At 41.6% G+C, this 18,550-nt stretch overlaps 1 protein-coding gene across 1 annotated transcript in view; it reads left to right on the top strand.

Moving 5' to 3' along the window:
- ZDHHC9 (zDHHC palmitoyltransferase 9) overlaps window positions 1–13,563 on the top strand; it is a 30,722-nt gene extending 17,159 nt beyond the window's left edge. The window contains exons 4-10 of the mRNA XM_082864098.1: window positions 754–912; window positions 5,738–5,875; window positions 6,831–6,905; window positions 7,660–7,754; window positions 9,201–9,304; window positions 9,709–9,805; window positions 12,085–13,563. Coding sequence (XP_082720224.1) covers window positions 754–912; window positions 5,738–5,875; window positions 6,831–6,905; window positions 7,660–7,754; window positions 9,201–9,304; window positions 9,709–9,805; window positions 12,085–12,201 — 785 coding nt within the window. The 3' untranslated portion in view covers window positions 12,202–13,563. The remainder of the gene's footprint in view (window positions 1–753; window positions 913–5,737; window positions 5,876–6,830; window positions 6,906–7,659; window positions 7,755–9,200; window positions 9,305–9,708; window positions 9,806–12,084) is intronic.
- Window positions 13,564–18,550: the final 4,987 nt, after the last annotated feature.

The raw sequence follows: 18,550 nt of genomic DNA, 5'->3' as shown, positions 1-18,550 counted from the left end.
AACACTGGGTATTTTTATTCTTTTTTTTTTAACATCTTTATTGGAGTATAATTGCTTTACAATGGTGTGTTAGTTTCTGCTTTATAACAAAGTGAATCAGCTATACATATACATCTATCCCCATATCTCCTCCCTCTTGCGTCTCCCTCCCTCCCACCCTCCCTATCCCACCCCTCTGGGTGGTCACTAAGCACCGAGCTGATCTCCCCGTGTTATGCGGCTGCTTCCCACTAGCTATCTATTTTACATTTGGTAGTGTATATATGTCCATGCCACTGTCTCACTTCGTCCCAGCTTACCCTTCCCCCTCCCCATGTCCTCAAGTCCATTCTCTATGTCTGCGTCTTTATTCCTGTCCTGCCCCTAGGTTCTTCTTTTTAACACTTGTTAATATAGAAGGTAGAAATGGTATCTTTATGTTAATTTCTTTGATTATCAGTAAAGTTATATGTTTTCATTTCATATGTTTTTTAGCCATTTTTATTTCTTCTATTATGAATGTTTTTCTTTGTAATCAGCCAAAAAGCTTGAAGAAACACTTTTTTACATGTACACAAAATAATTGCATGGCACTCAGTGGAATTTGGGGAGGATACTCTGTGATGTTGAGAGTCTAGTCTGGAAATGCCAGCCTGGCGGGGACAGTGGGCCTAGGGAACATTTGATTACTCCCATTGCTCTTGGAGAGGTGGTAAGGCTTTTGGTCTCAAATAATGGCTAGCAGTGGTGTTAACTGTCTTTACTGATCTACAGAAGCTACCAATGGTGCAGTACCCCAAGGCCAGCGACCACCCCCTCGTATCAAGAATTTCCAGATAAACAACCAGATTGTGAAGCTGAAATACTGTTATACATGCAAGATCTTCCGGCCTCCCCGGGCCTCTCATTGCAGCATCTGTGACAACTGTGTGGGTGAGTAAAACCAAAGAGATGTTGCCTGGGGAAAGGCTGAGTTGAAGAAGAGGGTCAGGGTGATTTTTCTCAGGAAAAATCAGTGGGGGTGGGAAGATAGATTTAGATAGGAAACAAGCTAGATTTTTAGTTAAGAAACTTAAGATGGGAAACAAGCTTCCGAACAATTGCAAATCAGCTGTACTTCTGTAGATCAAATCATAATTTAAATATCCTCTAGTTTAAAAAAAAAAACCTCTTTGGTAAATAAAGAAATAAACTTTACCTGTTTTTCAAATCTAGATTTTCTTCTACTGGATCTGTTTCAAGTGGAACCCACCTTACGTAGGGGGAGGAGAATCCTAGTCCACTGGAGGGCAGCATCGGGGAAGGAAGGGCTAAATAAGAAGTGGTGTTCCCAGGAAGAAAAAAATTGCTAGCATTTATTGAATTCCTAATATATACTAGGCACTTGCTAAGTGCTTTCCCTTTCTCTCATTTAAGACTCATAAGAACCCCATAAGATAGGTATTATCCTCATTTTACAGATGAAGAAATAGATGAAGCACCTTTGTGTAGGTTCATATAATTAAATTAGTATGAGATGAAGCTGGAACAGCTCTGATTCCAAAACCTCATTTGTTCTTTCTCTGCTTCTGCTGCAAGGGTGGGGGGTGTATGTGTGCATAATACAGAGATCTGTGCTTCTAGCTGCATATATGTGACTTAGTTGTAATCACTGCCTAGTGTATGCTGAGCCCTGGGAAAGATCAAAAACAGTCAGTAAATATGTCTGTTGATAGGCAGATATGTGCAATTCCTTATATTATCAATAGGCATACTTCCAGCATTCTTTATATATGCCATGGAGCATGCCTGAGTACATTGCTTTCCTCTCATTAGCCAATTCTTTTTAGGTTAAGGTTGGGAAGATATATCTTACTTTATATGGTAAAAGCTATATGTAGATAGGATTTTTATAAATTGAAACTCATTTTAAATGAGCCAGGAAACTTGATATTTCAAGGAAGTGTGATGTGAAGGTTTTCAAAAAGTATTCCCTCTCCTTATTAATATTCTTAAACATTTAGAACTCATGCAAATTGATTTTTTAAAAAAGAAGCAATAACATTTCAGTAGAAATATGGACAGCAGATAAAACAGGAAATGCAATTACTTAGTTCACATGAAAAAAAGGTTCATCTCTACTAAAAAGCAAAGAAATAAAAATTAAAACAAGATCTTAAACCTAGAAATTTAGCAAGGAAAACCTGATAACGCTTAGCCCTACACTGGTAGGAGTGTAAATTGGAACAAACTTTTTGGAAGGCAACCTAATAAAATTCATGAGAAACTTAAAACATGTATACCCTTTGGTGCCAGTGACTTGCCTTCTAGGGATCTAACCCAAGAAAATAATTAGAGATGTGGTAAAGATTTAGGTATGGACATATTTACCTCCAGATTATTATAGTAATGAAAAATTGAAAAGAAACTAATTGTCCATCAGTAGATAAATGGTCAAATAAATTGTGGGACATAACATACAGTGGACTTTTATGGGTAAAGCTCATACCAGAAAGCTAAATGAAATAAAATAGAAGATAGGCTACATTTATAGTGTGATCTCAGTTACACATTTAAAAAAATATAAGTATGTATAAAGAATTATGCAAGGAAGTACTCTAGAACGCTTATTGTCTATTATCTATAGGTTGTGGGGTAATAAGGGATTTTGTTTCCTTCATTAGAAAAAAATTATTTTCAAGTTTTCTACAATGAGCATGTATTACTTGTATCAATATTATCAGAAAAAAGTGTGATTTATAATATATTGATGGTAAAAATATTGAATATATCTGTATAAATCTGCATTCTTCAGTGTTTTTTATGTGGCAGGTTTGCTTAAAGTAAGGCTATATCTTCCTTTCCTTTTCTGAAAAGATATAGCCCTTTAACTAGGAGATGCACCTGTTTTTACAGCCTTATTTTTTGACTGGTACACAGCTCACTGCGCTTTAAAAATGATATATTTTATTCTTTGTGCTTTTTTCATTCATTAAAATAATACATGTTGGGCTTCCCTGGTGGCGCAGTGGTTCAGAGTCCGCCTGCCGATGCAGGGGGCACGGGTTTGTGCCCCGGTTCGGGAGGATCCCACATGCCGCGGAGCGGCTGGGCCCGTGAGCCATGGCCGCTGAGCCTGTGCGTCTGGAGCCTGTGCTCCGCAACGGGAGAGGCCACAGCAGTGAGAGGCCCGCGTACCGCAAAAAAATAAAATAATAAAATAATAATAATACATGTTCATTGTAGAAAATATGGGAAGTACAGGTATTAATAAAACTTAATCCCAAACTCACTCTCCATTTTGCTGTATTTCCTTCTAGTCTTTCTCTTGTTTGTGAAATTGGATCATACTAGAGTTTTTAGTCCTGCCTTTGTCACTTACCATTATATCCTGAGCATTTTTCTACACCTTTAATAAATGTTTTTTGAATATATTATTTTAATGACTGCATAATCCATCATATGGCTATATTCTACTTTATTTAGGTGGTCTCCTATCAGTAGATATTATTCACGATCCTGTTTTATTCATTATTATAAAACTGCAATCAAAATTATTAAATTTAAAAAAATTATTAAATTTAAGGATGTGGTGAAATTGGAACCTTCATACATTGCTGGTGGGAATGTAAAATGGTGCAGCTGCTGTGGAGAACATTTTGGCAGTTCTTCAGAAAGTTAACATAGAATTATATGACCCAGCAATTCCACTCTTGGGTATATACCTATATTACCCAGTGTGCTCGGGCTGCCAACAAAATACCACAGACTGAGTAGCTTAAATAACAGAAATTTAATTTCTCATAGTGCTGGAGGTTAGAAGTCCAAAATCACAGTGCCGACTGGGTTGATTTCTGGTGAGGCTTGCAGGTGGCCACCTTCTTGCCGTGTCCTCACATGGCCTTTTCTCTGTGCTCGTGCGCTTCTGGTATCTCTTCCTTTTCTTCTTATAAGGATACCAGTTGTATTGGATTAGGGCCCCACCCTTATGACCTTATTTAACTTTAGTTACCTCCTTAGAGGCCCTGTCTACAAATGCAGTCACACTGGGGTTAGGGCTTCAATGTATGAATTTTAGGGGGACACAGTTCTGTCCATAACAATACCAAAAAAGAACTGAAAACAGGAACTCAAACGTACTTGTACATCAGTGTTCACATCAGCACTGTTCATGAAAGCCAAAAGATGGAGACAATCCAAGCGGTGGTTTGGGGGTGATGAAAATTTTGGGAAATAGGTAGTTGTGATGGTTGTACAACATTGTGAATGTAATTAATGCCAGTGAATTTTACACTTAAAATTGGTTAAAATGGCAAATTGTATGTTTTATATATTTTACCACAATAAAAAAATTAATAAAAAAGTATTGAACTTAAATTTCTGTGCACATCTCTATTTCCTTATGAGAAATTATTAAAAATGGATTTATTCTGCCGAAGGGGTGTGAGCATTATTAAGGCTCTTGATACATACGGGCAAATTGCTTTCCAGAAAGGTTCTCTCAATTTGTACTTCCACAAACAGTATATTAGAGTGTACGTTTTACCGTGTTCTCACTAACACTGAATATTATTTTTTATATTCTTATTTTGATAGGCAGAAAAGTATCTTATTGTTGTATTAGTATTGCGATGAGTTAGTGAATCTGAAAACGTTTAAATATATGTTTATATGGTATTTATTAACTGTTTTGCTTTTTGACTATTTTTGAAGTATTTGTATTTTGTTATTGATTTGTAAGGACTTTTCATAGACTAAGTTACAAAATTCACATACTTTCTAGGGGTTTTTTTTCCTCTTTAATTTTCTTTATAGTATTTTTAACATCTATGAAATATTGTTTAAAGTGTATGGAGTCAAATCTATTTTTCTTTGTCATCTGTGGTTTTTTTCCATTACTTTTATGCTTAGAAAGTCCTTCTCCATACAGGAGACAAATGTTCACCTATTCTTTATGGTTATTTTAAGGTTTCACTTTGTTTTTACATTTAACTCTTTAATTCATCTGGAATTAATTTTGGTAAATAGTGTGAGGGAAAAAGATCTAACCTTATTTTCAACCAAGTAACCAATTGTCTCTGAGTTGTTGATGGAATGATACTTCCTTTCTCTACTGGTTTTGAAGCACTACCATTCTCAGAGAGTAAATTTTTATATATTCTGTTTCTGGGTGATTTCCATTCCATTGAGCTATGCCACACCATTCCAGGTATGTAGGTTTATAATTTTTTACTAACTGGAGTTTAAGAAAAACCACGCTACTCATTTTTCAAAAGTCCCTTGGCTATTTACACCTATTTATTCTTCCTGTGCTTAGTAGACACACTTACTAAGACTTTTCTTTGGAAAAGCAAGGTCTCTGCTGTTAACTGACAGTGAGACAGATCACTTAACCCCTCAGTGTCTCAGTTTTCTCATCTGTAAAATGGAGAAAAGAATATCTTCTTTTGCCCAACTTCCAGGACGATTGTGGGGATCAAATGAGATGGCTGTGAAAACATTGTGAAAAATAAAAACCAGTGTTTTTTTTAATTTATTTTGGAAGGAAATAGGTGTTTTTGGTTTTATTTATTTATTTGAATTTTATTTTATTTATTTTTTTATACAGCAGGTTCTTATTAGTCATCCATTTTATACACATCAGTGTATACAAAACCAGTGTTTTTTACAGTTGAAATAGGCAGCGATCCTAGGGGTCTTGGACTTAGGTATTAAGTGGATGGCAGGGTTGTGCTTAGTCTTGGAGGTTTTGGCACTGGACTCTCTCTTTCTCCCACAGAGCGCTTCGACCATCACTGCCCCTGGGTGGGGAATTGTGTTGGAAAGAGGAACTACCGCTACTTCTACCTCTTCATCCTTTCTCTGTCCCTCCTCACGATCTATGTCTTTGCCTTCAACATCGTCTACGTGGCCCTCAGTGAGTATACAGGGCAGTGTATGTTGCTGGAGGGGTGGGTGGTGGGAGAAGACTTGAGGACAGCTTAGGGGAGTGGTTCCGTATCCTGGCGGGACTTTACCATTGCGAAGGCACCTTAAGACCAGTTAGAAGTGTGCACTACTATCTGCTCCTGAACAGAGCTCCAAACCTCAGCTCACATCAATTAGGATTTACCGAGTGTGTTGGTCTTCTCAGTGGCCCTCTGCTGGAGACCAGCACCATAATTACTGGTCTGTACCTAGAGTACTGGGCATTTCTGAGGTGATCCCAAAGGTTGGGGATGTATTTTTGCCTGTATGTGTCACCTCTTTTGCCTCATAAGACCTGCCCTTGTGTCAGGTGGTAGAAGGGGTTACACCAGAGAAATGTCTTTTAGTGGCTCATGGTCTACTTTGGGAGATAGAAAATATACACCTGTGTGTGTGTGTGTGTGTGCGCGCGCGCGTGTGCACATGCACACATACACACACATAAAACAGCCCAAGGGCAGATGGGATGAGGAGTTAAAGGAGTGGTCTTAATCAAGGCAGCTTCCTGGGGAGAGATGAGTCCTGAGCTGGATTTTGAGCAGTGAAGAGATATGGATTGATGAAGAGAGAGGATTTTTCTTGGATATTTCTGATTTCTTTCATCTATGAATGAATTTCCCGCTCCATGGCCATAGCTGGAGGCTAGGGAAAAGGGAGGGGAGCCAGATGCTTGGCTTGTGGCCGACTCCCTAGTCCAGTGTTGGGTCCTGTATTGAGAAGGTGGACCCTTTAGTCAAGAGAGTACCAGCTTGGAGGTGTGAGTCCCTTGCCTCAATGAGGGCTTATCTCTTGCCGGCTTGTAACAAGGGATAGGGAGGGAAGAAAGTGAGTAGGCACTAGGGTATGTGTGTATTTTTTACTAAAGTTACTAATCTTTCTCTCTACTCCTCCTCCCAATTTCACAGAATCCTTGAAAATTGGCTTCCTGGAGACATTGAAAGAAACTCCTGGAACATATCCTCCCCTGGCAGGATGTCCCCGTGAAGCCCTCTTAAACTACTTTTCAGCATGCTTTCTGTCTGCAGTTCTCCACCATCTCATTTTTCAGACATCAGAGAGTGCCAACGTCTAAAATTTTTAAATGTAGCCTTAGTGGTAGCAACTAGAATGGAGGCTGGCCAGGGCTTAAAGGGAGGTCTTTCCTTCAACTTTGTCTCCACTGCCTCCCTCCCAAGTCCTTCTGATCCCAGGCTCAGCCCTGCATTCTCTAGTGGGCTATACTTTGCTCTCAGTAGACCTCTTGCATCACTTACTAGAAGTCCCACCTTCCTGTTACAGCTAAGCTTATTTTGTACAGAAGTTACATTTCTGAAAAGGAGATTCAGATGGGATTTGTAGAAATCACATTCTGGTTTCTTTCCCACCAGTTTTTTCATCTATAAAGTTTATTTTTTGATGTGTTTTCCATTGGCAGTGATGGCCAACATTGTTTAGCTTTGGACCCCTCCTAAATGTCCCCTTCAAAGAGCCAATGATGAATAAACAGACAAACACCTAAATAGACTAGATCTGTTAGAGAGCTACTTGTAGTGGATAAACAGGCATCCTTTACCTTTCATGAGGGATATAGCCAGCAAGTTTAGAATTCACCCGTTGTTATGTATGGATATATATTTGTGGTATATGTTCCAAGGGGTAAGGATGGTGTGACTGGTGTCATGAGTATGGGCTGCGGCATCAAGTCCCGTGGTGTGGCTTCTTCAATATTCCTTAACCAACACCTCACTGTTCTAGAAGTACTCATTTGCTTCTTCACACTCTGGTCCGTCGTGGGACTGACTGGATTCCACACTTTCCTTGTGGCTCTCAACCAGACAACCAATGAAGATGTGAGTCAACTTTTCCTCTCCTCATTACATATTCTTCTACCAAAAGCCTATTCTCTAATTACCTGCTGGAGAACTGAGTCTCCAGGGCCTGGGAGGTTGAGGCAGGCAGAAAGCCAGGTGTGGGAGATTGTTAAACCAGGTGTGTAGAAGAAAAAGCAGACTGCTTTGTTTGGAGCTGAATGCCTGTAGGGAATTAGGAAGAAGAGATTGAATATGGTTGGGTGAGCACAAGGTCTTTAGCTGTTCATAGGTCCTTAAAAGCTAACTGGTGCCTCTGGGTTTGGAATGGAGAGGGACAGTTGCATTGAATAAGTCCTTGCTTTTAAAAAGTTACCGATTGGGACTTCCCTGGTGGCGCAGTGGTTAAGAATCCACCTGCCAATGCAGGGGACACTGGTTCGAGCCCTGGTCTGGGAAGATCCCACATGCTGCGGAGCAACGAAGCCCGTGCGCCACAACAACTGAGCCTGCGCTCTAGAGGCCATGAGCCACAACTACTGAGCCTGCGTGCCGCAGCTACTGAAGCCTGCACGCCTAGAGCCCGTGCTCCGCAACAAGAGAAGCCACTGCAATGAGAAGCCCGCGCACCGCAACAGAGTGGCCCCCGCTCGCCGCAACTAGAGAAAGCCCGCGTGCAGCAACGAAGACCCAGTGTAGCCTAAAATAAATAAATTAATGAATTAAAAACAAAAATTTACCGATTAATCCATATTCATTGTAGAAAATCAGGAAGTACAGATGAGTAAAAAATAGCAAATAAGTCCCTGTAATTTTACCTCCTAGGCATCACCATTGTTAATGGTATGATCTATAGTCTTCTAGACTTGTCTAGACTTGTTCTCATGTTTGTTTATGTGAATATATTATGTATTTTTAAATGGAAATAATACATAACGCTCAGGTATCTGCTTTTTTACTCTATTGTGAATATTTTTCCGTGGCTATGCATGTATTTCTCTTTTTTTTTTCTGTTGTGGTAAAAGACACATAAAATGCACCATCTTTTTTTTTTTTTTGGCTGCGCTGAATCTTCGTTGCTGCGCACAGGTTTTCTCTAGTTGCGGTGAGCAGGGGCTGCTCTTCGTTGCAGTGCGTGGGCTTCTCATTGCGGTGGCTTCTCTTATTGCGGAGCACGGGCACTAGGCGCGCGGGCTCAGTAGCTGTGGCACAGGGGCTTAGTTGCTTCGTGGCATGTGGGATCTTCCTGGACCAGGGATCAAACCCGTGTCCCCTGCAGTGGCAGGCAGATTCTTAACCACTGGACCACCAGGGAAGTCCTTAAAATGTACCATCTTAAACCATTTTTTAAGTTTACAATTCAGTGGTATTAGTACATTCACATTGTTGTGCAACCATCACTACCATCCATCTCCAGAACTTTTTCATCTTCCTGTGCTGCATGTATTTCTTCAACATAATGTTTAAGCCTTGGCTTTTATCTTGCAGATCAAAGGCTCATGGACAGGGAAGAATCGTGTCCAGAATCCCTATAGCCATGGCAATATTGTGAAGAACTGCTGTGAAGTGCTGTGTGGCCCCTTGCCCCCCAGGTACTCAGAGGACTAGAAGATCCTGGAACTCTTGGGACAAGCAGTTTGACCTGATCCTGTCACCTGGTGTGATGCATTCTTCTGAACATGGCCTCTTCGTGTCAAAAGAGGTCTTCCCAGGGATTGTCCCTTGGTGCCATATCTACATGGACCATAGGCCGTGGGCTGGTTGTTTTGAAGGGATGACCTTTCGTTCTTATTTTATCTGTTTGTTCCCTTGTTAATGTGGTATTCCCTGGTTTGTGGAAGAAAAAGTGAATGGAAGGTAGGAGATGTGTGCTAGGATCAGACTAGACTGCCAAAGGGCAGGTTTATATTTTCCAGCACACTCAGGAAGATTCAGTGGGGTGGGTGGGTGGAGAGGTGGATGCAAAGTGCTTTGTTAACTCTCCTGTCTCCTTCAGTGTGCTGGATCGAAGGGGTATTTTGCCACTGGAGGAAAGTGGAAGTCGACCTCCCAGTACTCAAGAGGCCAGTACCAGCCTCTTGCCTCAGAGCCCAGTAAGTGTTCCTGACTTTTTAAGGCTTTTAGACTTTAAGACTGAGTTGGGGGTAGAGGGTGTAGACTAAATTTACACCTTAGAGATATAATTAGGCAATTTTGTGTGCAGTCACTTCAGCTTCCCTGTCTCTGCTTCTGCCCTGACATTGCCTTAAGATCTTTGTGCCCTTGACATAGATTGAGATCTAGTCATTTCTTCAACATTCTGTGCCAGCCAATGTGCTAGGTGCTAGGGATACACCAGTGAACAAGTCACATAATGCGTCTGCTCATATGGAGCTCATTGTCTAGTGGGGACGAGAGAAAACAGGTTATTAGTCCATGTAGTGAAAAGTGCCTTGATGAGGGAAGCATAAAATGCTATAGGAGCAATGACAGGGGTCAGGAGGGTGGGTTGGAGTTAGTGGTGTGGTTACCTTGGTAGAAGGAGGCTTCCTCACTGGAATATGCAGATGTGGAAACTCTCCGAGCTATACTGATCACATATGCTTTAATAAAGTATGTTCCTAAAATTATTAATTGAACTTTCTTTTTTTTGTAATAGCTCTGTTGAGATATAATTCAGATACCATAAAATACCTGTTTAAAATGTAGGATTCACTGGTTTGTAATATGTTCACAGAACTGTGCTATCATCACAACAATCCATTTTAAAACATTTTCATTGCCCCCCCAAAAAAAACCCTGTACCCATTAGCAGTCACTCTCCCTTTCCCCCCAGTTCCCTCAGCCCCATCCCTAGGGAACTATTAATCTACTTTCTTTTGCTGTAGGCTTCTTCTGTACATTTCATAAAAATAGAATCATATTATATGTGGTCTTTTGTGACTGGCTTCTTTGATTTAGCCTTGTATTTTCAAGGTTCATCTATGTTGTAGCATGCAGCAGTACTTCTTTCCTTTATACGGCTGAATAATATTCTGTTATATAGATAGACTACATTTTATTTATCCATTCATCAATTGGTAGACATTTAGGTTGTTTCCACCTTTTGGTTATTATGAATAATGCTGTAATAAACATGTATATGCAAGGTTTTTTTTTGACACAACTCAATTCAGATTTTTTTTAGCAGATATTCATTTTTAATTATTTATTTTTGGCTGTGTTGGGTCTTCGTTTCTGTGCGAGGGCTTTCTCCAGTTGTGGCAAGCGGGGGCCACTCTTCATCGCGGTGCGCGGGCCTCTCACTATCGTGGCCACTCTTGTTGCGGAGCACAGGCTCCAGACGCACAGGCTCAGCGGCCATGGCTCACAGGCCCAGCCGCTCCGCGGCATGTGGGATCTTCCCAGACCGGGGCACGAACCCGTGTCCCCTGCATCGGCAGGCGGACTCTCAACCATTGCGCCACCAGGGAAGCCCAATTGGTTTTTTTGTATATTGATTCTGTATCCTGAAACCTTGCTAAACTTCTTTTATTAGTTCTAATAGATTTTTAGTAGACTTGAACTTTCTTTTAAAATCAAATTCTCCTGGAATTCCCTGGCGGTCCAGTGGTGAGGACTTAGCACTTTCACTGCCATGGGCCGGGGTTCAATCCCTGGTTGGGGAACTAAGATCCCACAAGCCACGCAGCGCGGCCAAGAAAAAGAAATCGAATCCTACTCTTAGATGAATGCTATTTGTAAGTTAGATAATTGTTCTCTACTTTGCCTTTCTTAAATTTTTAATTTTCTTTTTTGAAGTATAGCAAACTCATGTTTATATCATTATCATCATTTTGAATATTGTTTTTCTGATGAGTCTGATCTTAAATCATTACAGTATAGGTTAGTGATTCTCAGTTGAATGTGGGGAAGGGTGGTATTTTAGGATCGCTCAGGAGGCATTTTCAAACCAGATGCACCATCTGAAGATTTTGCCACCCCACCCTCTTTGGTTTAGAAGCACTGTTCTAGGGAGGCATGTGTTAGGGCCGAAAGAAGATTGAGAACCACCATGTCAGGCCTTGTTAGACAAGTTGTTATAACATTGCGTTGTGAAGGAGGGAAGGTGGTCTGTGTAATTATTTGTGATCCCTTTTATTATTATCATGCCTAGTAATAGAAATATCTGTCCACAACAGACAGTTAAGAATAGAACTCAAATAAACTTCAATTGCCTTCTGCTGAGAAGACGACAGTCTAGTCTTGGTTCTGAGTTTGGTGTTGGTGGCGGCATATCTGTAGCGTCAGTGTGGTTGATGGGTTCAGAGGAAGAGTTCAGTGTCTATGGGTTATCTCCATTTGTATTTTGAGGGAGAGCTTTGTATTGAATTTGATATCTTTTCCTTCTCAGGCTCCAACAGACCATCTAAGCTCCGATGAGATGCCGGAGGACACCAGCACTCCTGAAGAGATGCCACCCCCAGAGCCCCCAGAGCCCTCACAGGAGGCCACTGAAGCTGAGAAGTAGCCTATCTATGGAAGAGACTTTTGTTGTGTCTGATTAGGGCTGTGAGAGATTTAATGGGAGAAGATAACCTGAGACAGAGAGCAAGTAAGCTGTTCCTATTACTGTTTTTCTTTGGTCTTTATTCACCCAGTTGTAAACTGGCATTTTCTTGCTGCAAGCTTTTTTAAATTTCTGGACTCCAAGCAGTTGCAGAAGATGTCAGTCACCTCTGGTAACTGGACAAATGGGTCCCTTGGGCCCTGGCACTGGTTTTCCATGGCCTCAGCCACAGAGGCCCCTTGGACTCCCCTCTCTTCCCAGATCCCAGCTCTCCTGCTTGGGGTCACTGGCCCAATTCTGGGGTAAAGGTTCCTGAGACTGACTCAGATCCTCTCAAGCTGCTGTGCATCATGAGTCCAGGGGCAGTCACAGAGAACTCTGGCCAGGGAATTCTAACTGGATTCTTGAGGCCTTCAGAATGGAGGGGGATGGAGAGTGGGCTTGGAAGATTCTCCTGGCTACAAAGTGCCAACATTGCCAGCAAATCCTTTCAGGAATGGGGTAGGCAGTTTCCACTTGTTGTATTTATTCGTGCAGCTTCTCCTTTGTCCCCTGTCCACTCTCTAACACCCAAGCCCCACGCTTTTCCAGTGAGATATATGTAAGTAATTGCAGTATAGATAACAATTCACATTTCTCGTAGACTACCCAGAAACTTTTTAATACCTGTGCTGTTCTCAATAAGAACTTATGAGATGCCAACGGCACGGCCCCTCGCACTCTCTGTCTCATGTCTCTTCCTCTCTCATTAGCCCCTTTTAATTTGTTTTCGTTTTGACTCTTGTTCCCGTTGGGAGCAGGAACGGCAGTAATAAAAGTCTGCACTTTGGTGGTTCCTTTTCCTCAGAGGAAGCCCGAGTGCTCACTTAAACACTACCCCCTCAGACTCCCTGTGTGAGGCCTGCAGAGGCTCTGTATGCACAAATGGGGAAACTAAGGCACAGAGAGGCTCTCCTCTCCTCTCCCCCTATGTCCCCTCAAAAAAGAAAAAAAAAAGAAAAAAAAGGATAACCAGTACTTCCATTAGGCCTCGGCTGAGTGAGGAGGGAAAGCCCCGCACTGCTGCCCTCCTGGGGGACCCACTCCAAGGCCTTGGCCCACCACGGGCTTGGTAACCACACCGGGGGCTTCCTCCAGGCCCCGCTCTTCCAGCACTTCCACCGGCAGAGTCCCAGAGCCGCTTCACCCTGGGGGTGGGCTGTGGCCCCCAGTCAGCTCTACTCAGGACCTGCTCTATTTCAGGGAAGAAGATTTATGTATTATATGTGGCTATATTTCCTAGAGCACCTGTGTTTTTCTAAGCCAGGGTCCTGTCTGGATGACTTCCGGGGAGGGGGGGAGTGTAAAGCAGAACTTTTAATCTATTTGAAGGCGATTAAACTGTGTCTAATGCAAACTGCCTGCCTCCTCCTTCCCCCTTCCATTTCAAGAACCACCATGGGGGTGTGAATATCTTTGGGGGGTGGGGTGGGGGTGGGGGTTGAAGGGGGTGCTTGTTACTACACATACTTCCATTTTCCAGGGGGCCCTTGGGTTGGAGAGGTAGCTCCCAAACTCTCCATTGACCTATACTACATTCTGGGTTGAAGTTTACCGTATTCTTGACTATGAAAAGAGGCCTTTCAAGGCCATGAACAGTGTTAGAAAGATTGGGAGGGTCAGGGGTTATATTAAATTAAGAGAACAAGTTCTTTAATAGGATATTGTTTTTATGCAGATGGATGCTGTTAATTGCAAATGAGTCTTGGTTATTAAAGCAGGCTCCTCAGGGCCTCCCCTTGGAAATATTTTGTTAGTGATCTTTTACAAGTGATGGTATATATTTCTTTTTAAATGGTCTGTAATCAAGATTCCTTACCAGTTCTTGTCTCGCTCTTCCCAGTTAATCAGAAGTAATGAAATTCGGCCGCTCCTAGCTTTTTCTCTATGTCTTCCTATTTTCTTGTAGCAGGATTTGAGTTTAGCAATCCTTAGAGAGACAGAGAGACAGACTGGGACTCTGACTGACTCAGATTCCGGTCCTATCTGCCTCTACTTTCTCATTCTTTTTCTGGCTCTCTCAGTTTTGTCCTTGTAGTTAGATTTTAGTTAGTTCAAAATAAGGCCAAGCCTGGAGAGTTGGGAAGATACTAGGTTTTTCCAGTTAACCTGCCACTCAGATGAACCCATTTTTAGTCAGTTCTCAACCCATCCTGTCTTAGCCCATCTCCTCTCTCCTCCCTCAACTTACCTCAGCCACTCTTCTGTTGACCCTTGTGTGAGTTAGAGAAGCTTTCTTTTTCTGAGGTCAAGGGTCAGAATGGAAACCCCTTATCATTAGTGTGAAATGATCTTTTTTTTAAAAGCTTCTGCTTTTCCCTACTCCCTACCCTTGTTCTTTTCCTATATAAATCTTCTGCATTTAAGACCTTGGCCTGAAGATCTGTCCTGTTCATACCATGCACCAGCTGGGACTGTTCCTAGTCTGAGTTCTGATCAGAGGGGAGATTGAAGAATTGGTCCCTCCCAGGGGAATAGGCTTTAAATTGTTTGCTCTTTTCAATGGCTGACATTCTTTCCACCTCTCCCCTTCCTCCCCATTCCTTAAGTTTCCTATGCACCCCACTTCCCCAGACCAGGATGGTTGGCACGGATCCAAAACCTCTGGGGGTTGGTGGAATTTGGCTCTTTGAGGCCTCTTTTTTTTCTTTCATGTCCCTTTGGCCCTGGGGCCCTGCTTGCCACAGTGGAGAACACCATCTCCCCCTTTGCTTTTTTCACCAGTGGCGGCAGTGGGTTCTAATTCTATAGCAGCTAAACTCCATTCTTCCTGCCCTGCCCTTCCTGCGTTTACCCTTAAGGCCCCTTTTCCTACTGACCAAATCTCTTTACCTTGTTGGGGGAAAAAGAAGTATTTTGTTTTTAAATCTATTTTCTAACTTAAATGCAATTTAATATGTAAATCTCTGCACTTTTGTGTGAGCCTACAAATGTGTATGTGTGCTGGGTTTTTCACTCTGGTGTTTCGTAATAAAGAAATCCTTTTCGGGGGGAAGCCAATTAATGAAGGAGACTTGAATGGTCTTAGAAATACAGGGATGTCTGTTTCTTTGTGCTTCTGCCTCATTTCTTTACTTGTGCCTAGCGTGCGTGACCGGACCCCTCCCCCACCTTTTGACCCCCTTCTTTTGAGAGGGCCTTCAGCCTAGTGGGGCAGAGAGAGGGACCTGAACTGTGTGTCTGGTACCCCTCTGAGACCACTTGGATTGGCTCAAGTGGTAACCTAGCAACCTAGCCCTCCTCCCTCTCCCCATAGCCTAGCCCCGTTAGTCCTTTTCTTCTAGCTCAGTTCATTTTGTACCCCTTGAGGCTTGGGGCCAGGCTAGGGAAAATCACCAAGGGATCACAGTAAATTTTTTTTTTTAATGATAATTTGCTCTTGTGCCTTGGTGATACTAAAGAAGACCAGTACTTCCAGTAATTCAAAGAGCATTTGTGTCAGTTTTGAGAATACATTCTAGGAATTGCTTGCTGTTCTTGAGCAGTGCATTTTAGAAACTGTATCAAAGGCTAGAACTGCAAATATCGTTAGTTTTAAAGGATGCAAGCCCAACTCACAAAAAAGGGAGTCATTGTGGATTTCATGTTTTGGATAAATATGAAAGGGGAATGGGAACTAACATATTTTTATAGTTTTAATATCATACACTGAATTTCCAGTAATGCAACAATTGTGTAAATTGAGTGAAGATGGTACTTTATTTTATTCAGAAGTTTACCAAGAGTTGTGATCTTTGAAAATCATGTTGCCAGTAGCAATGCCATTCATGGATTTTTAAGTTGCCAATACTTAGTCTTCCTCTGTAGCAGCTGCATTCGCAGTGAATCTACATATATAAGTGGAAGCATCTGACTGTTAATCTTTTAGTATAGTCTTGTGCAGGCATTTGTGTACTGAAATATCTATTATCTGATTATAAATGACTTTCCTTTTATTTCTCCTTTATACTATAGTTAGTGTATTATATTGCTATTCTGGAAATTACGTGTATAAGCAGTTTATATTAACTATGAGATTCATTTCAGGGTGGCAAAGGGTACGCTGCAAAATATTGTATATACCAATGGAGGGCTGGGGCTGATAGGGTTGAGAACTGTTGGACTAGATTATCTCAAAGGTCCCTTTCTACCTCTAAATATTTGGAAAATTTAGAAAATCAACAAACACCGCCCCATCCTCTTATACCTTTAACGTGCTTTTTAAATTTTAAAAGTAACACATGTTCATCAAATTTAAAAGTAGCACATGTTGAAAATTTTGAAAGTACAGGAAAGTAAGAAGATTGAAAAATCACTCATAAACACATCACCAAATATAATAATCACTGTTAATGTTTTGGTGTATTTCTTTCTGGTCTTTTTTCTGTACATATATATTTTTGAACATAACTGGAATTCAACTATAAATATAGTTTTGTAATCTTGCTTTTTTTACTTAACGTTTTCCATATCATTAGAAATTATTTGAAAATACTTCTTAATGACTCCATAATACGTGCATAACCTTTTCCCTATTGTCAGACATTTAGGTGTCTCCAATTTTTCATTATTATGAATATTGCTCTGATGAACTTCCTGATATATGGGCATATCTTATTTCCTTAGGATAGATTCCTAGAGGTGGAATTACTGAGTCAAAGGGAGCGCTCTTTTAAAGGCTCTTGATAAATATGGCCAAATTGCTTTACAGAAAGGCTGTCCCAGTTTGTCCTACCAGCTTTGTATCAGGGAGCCTCCTTCAACACACCTCAGTTAAACATTTGGTAATTTAGTAGCTAGCTGTAAACTGGTATCTTGACGCCTTCATTTCTTAATTTCTATTTCTTCCGTTAATAATGAGGTTAAACATTTTCCACACCTCCCCCTGCTTTATGTTTCTTTCTTTTTGTATTCTGCGAATTGGCCTTCCAAGTCCTTTATCTTTCTTCTGGTATTAGGGGGTTTTCTACTCAATTAATAAATGAAAGCTTGGAGCTCACCCTCCACCATGGGCCAGGAAGTGAAGGGGCCTTGATTTAGAAGTTGTTTTACAACTCTGGAGCATGGCATAGAATTACCTCCCTAAAGTTCCATGTCCCTTCGCTCTCTTCAAGCTCCCCTCCCACTGCCTTTTCTGCCAGCCACTGCCCATCTTCAGCTTCTGACTGTTCCAACTTGGCCAAGTGGGTGATAGTTTTGTGCCCCAAATTAGAGACATGATTGTCATAAAACCTGGCCTCTGTCCATGACACCCCTGAAAGGAAAACACTGATCATGTAGAGTCCATGTTGCTTGTGCTCACTCTTGCTGCCTCTCTCTCTCATCAGAAAATTAAGTACTGTGACTTATCTAAGGTCACATGGACAGTTACTGGTAAAGCAGAGACCAGAATCCAGATGTCCTCACTCCCAGTCCAGAGAGTTTTCTGGCATAACCCCCTGCCCCTCAGTCGAGCAGGTGTAGACAGAGAAAGGAGTTTGAATAATTCCAAGTGTCACTTGAATGAAATGAGCCTTTCCTTCATTTAACATTCAATAAATACTTGTTGAAAACTGACCATGTGCTAGGGTTAACTTTAGGAGAAATGGCATTGCTGACCCCATTCTCTTGTGAGTTGAGAAACAGCAATAATTTTAGGATTTTTTTTGCCATTTTGGATGAATTTTACCAATGATCTTTCCCTTTTGGGCATGCAGAGGGCTGACTATATATAGTCAGACTGATATGGGGGTAGTTGTTGGGTTTTTGTTTTAGACTTAAATCTCTTAAATCTCTCTGCAGACCCCTGCACTTAGGTTGAACTGGTGGTGGGGTTTCTTTAGCACAGAAAGTCAGGAAGTTGCCTTGCCGAGTTCCCACAGTCAAATCGCCTGTCCCTTTGTGAGGGCCATTGCCCTGGGCTCTCTCTGACGCTATCCCTGGCAGGTCCCAGAGGCAATGGTATACAAATGCTGTATTGGTAACTGTGAAGTTCTAGGAAAAGGAGAAGCCTACATATCAAGTGCTATAGAATTCCGTTTATTTAGGACCTTCCTGGAGGAGGAATGTTGGCTGGGTCTAGAGGAGAGGCAGTTCCTTCCCACTTGATTGTGTTGTTGGCTGAATAATATAGAATGTGGCCCACGTTGTATGAGAAGCCAAGGTAGCCTCTATTGTGAAGGAGAGGTGGGAGAACCACTTCTTTTCCCCAGCTGGGAAACCTCATACCTCATCCTGAATTTCCTGACTTGGGAGGGGGGAAGGTGTTGAACCTCACTGAGACTACCGTGATCAGTGCCCATTTTCCCCTTAC

This window comes from Leucopleurus acutus (genome assembly GCF_964270905.1).
Source record: "Leucopleurus acutus genome assembly, chromosome: X".
NCBI lineage: Eukaryota > Metazoa > Chordata > Mammalia > Artiodactyla > Delphinidae > Leucopleurus > Leucopleurus acutus.
This window is presented reverse-complemented; position numbering and strand designations above follow the sequence as displayed.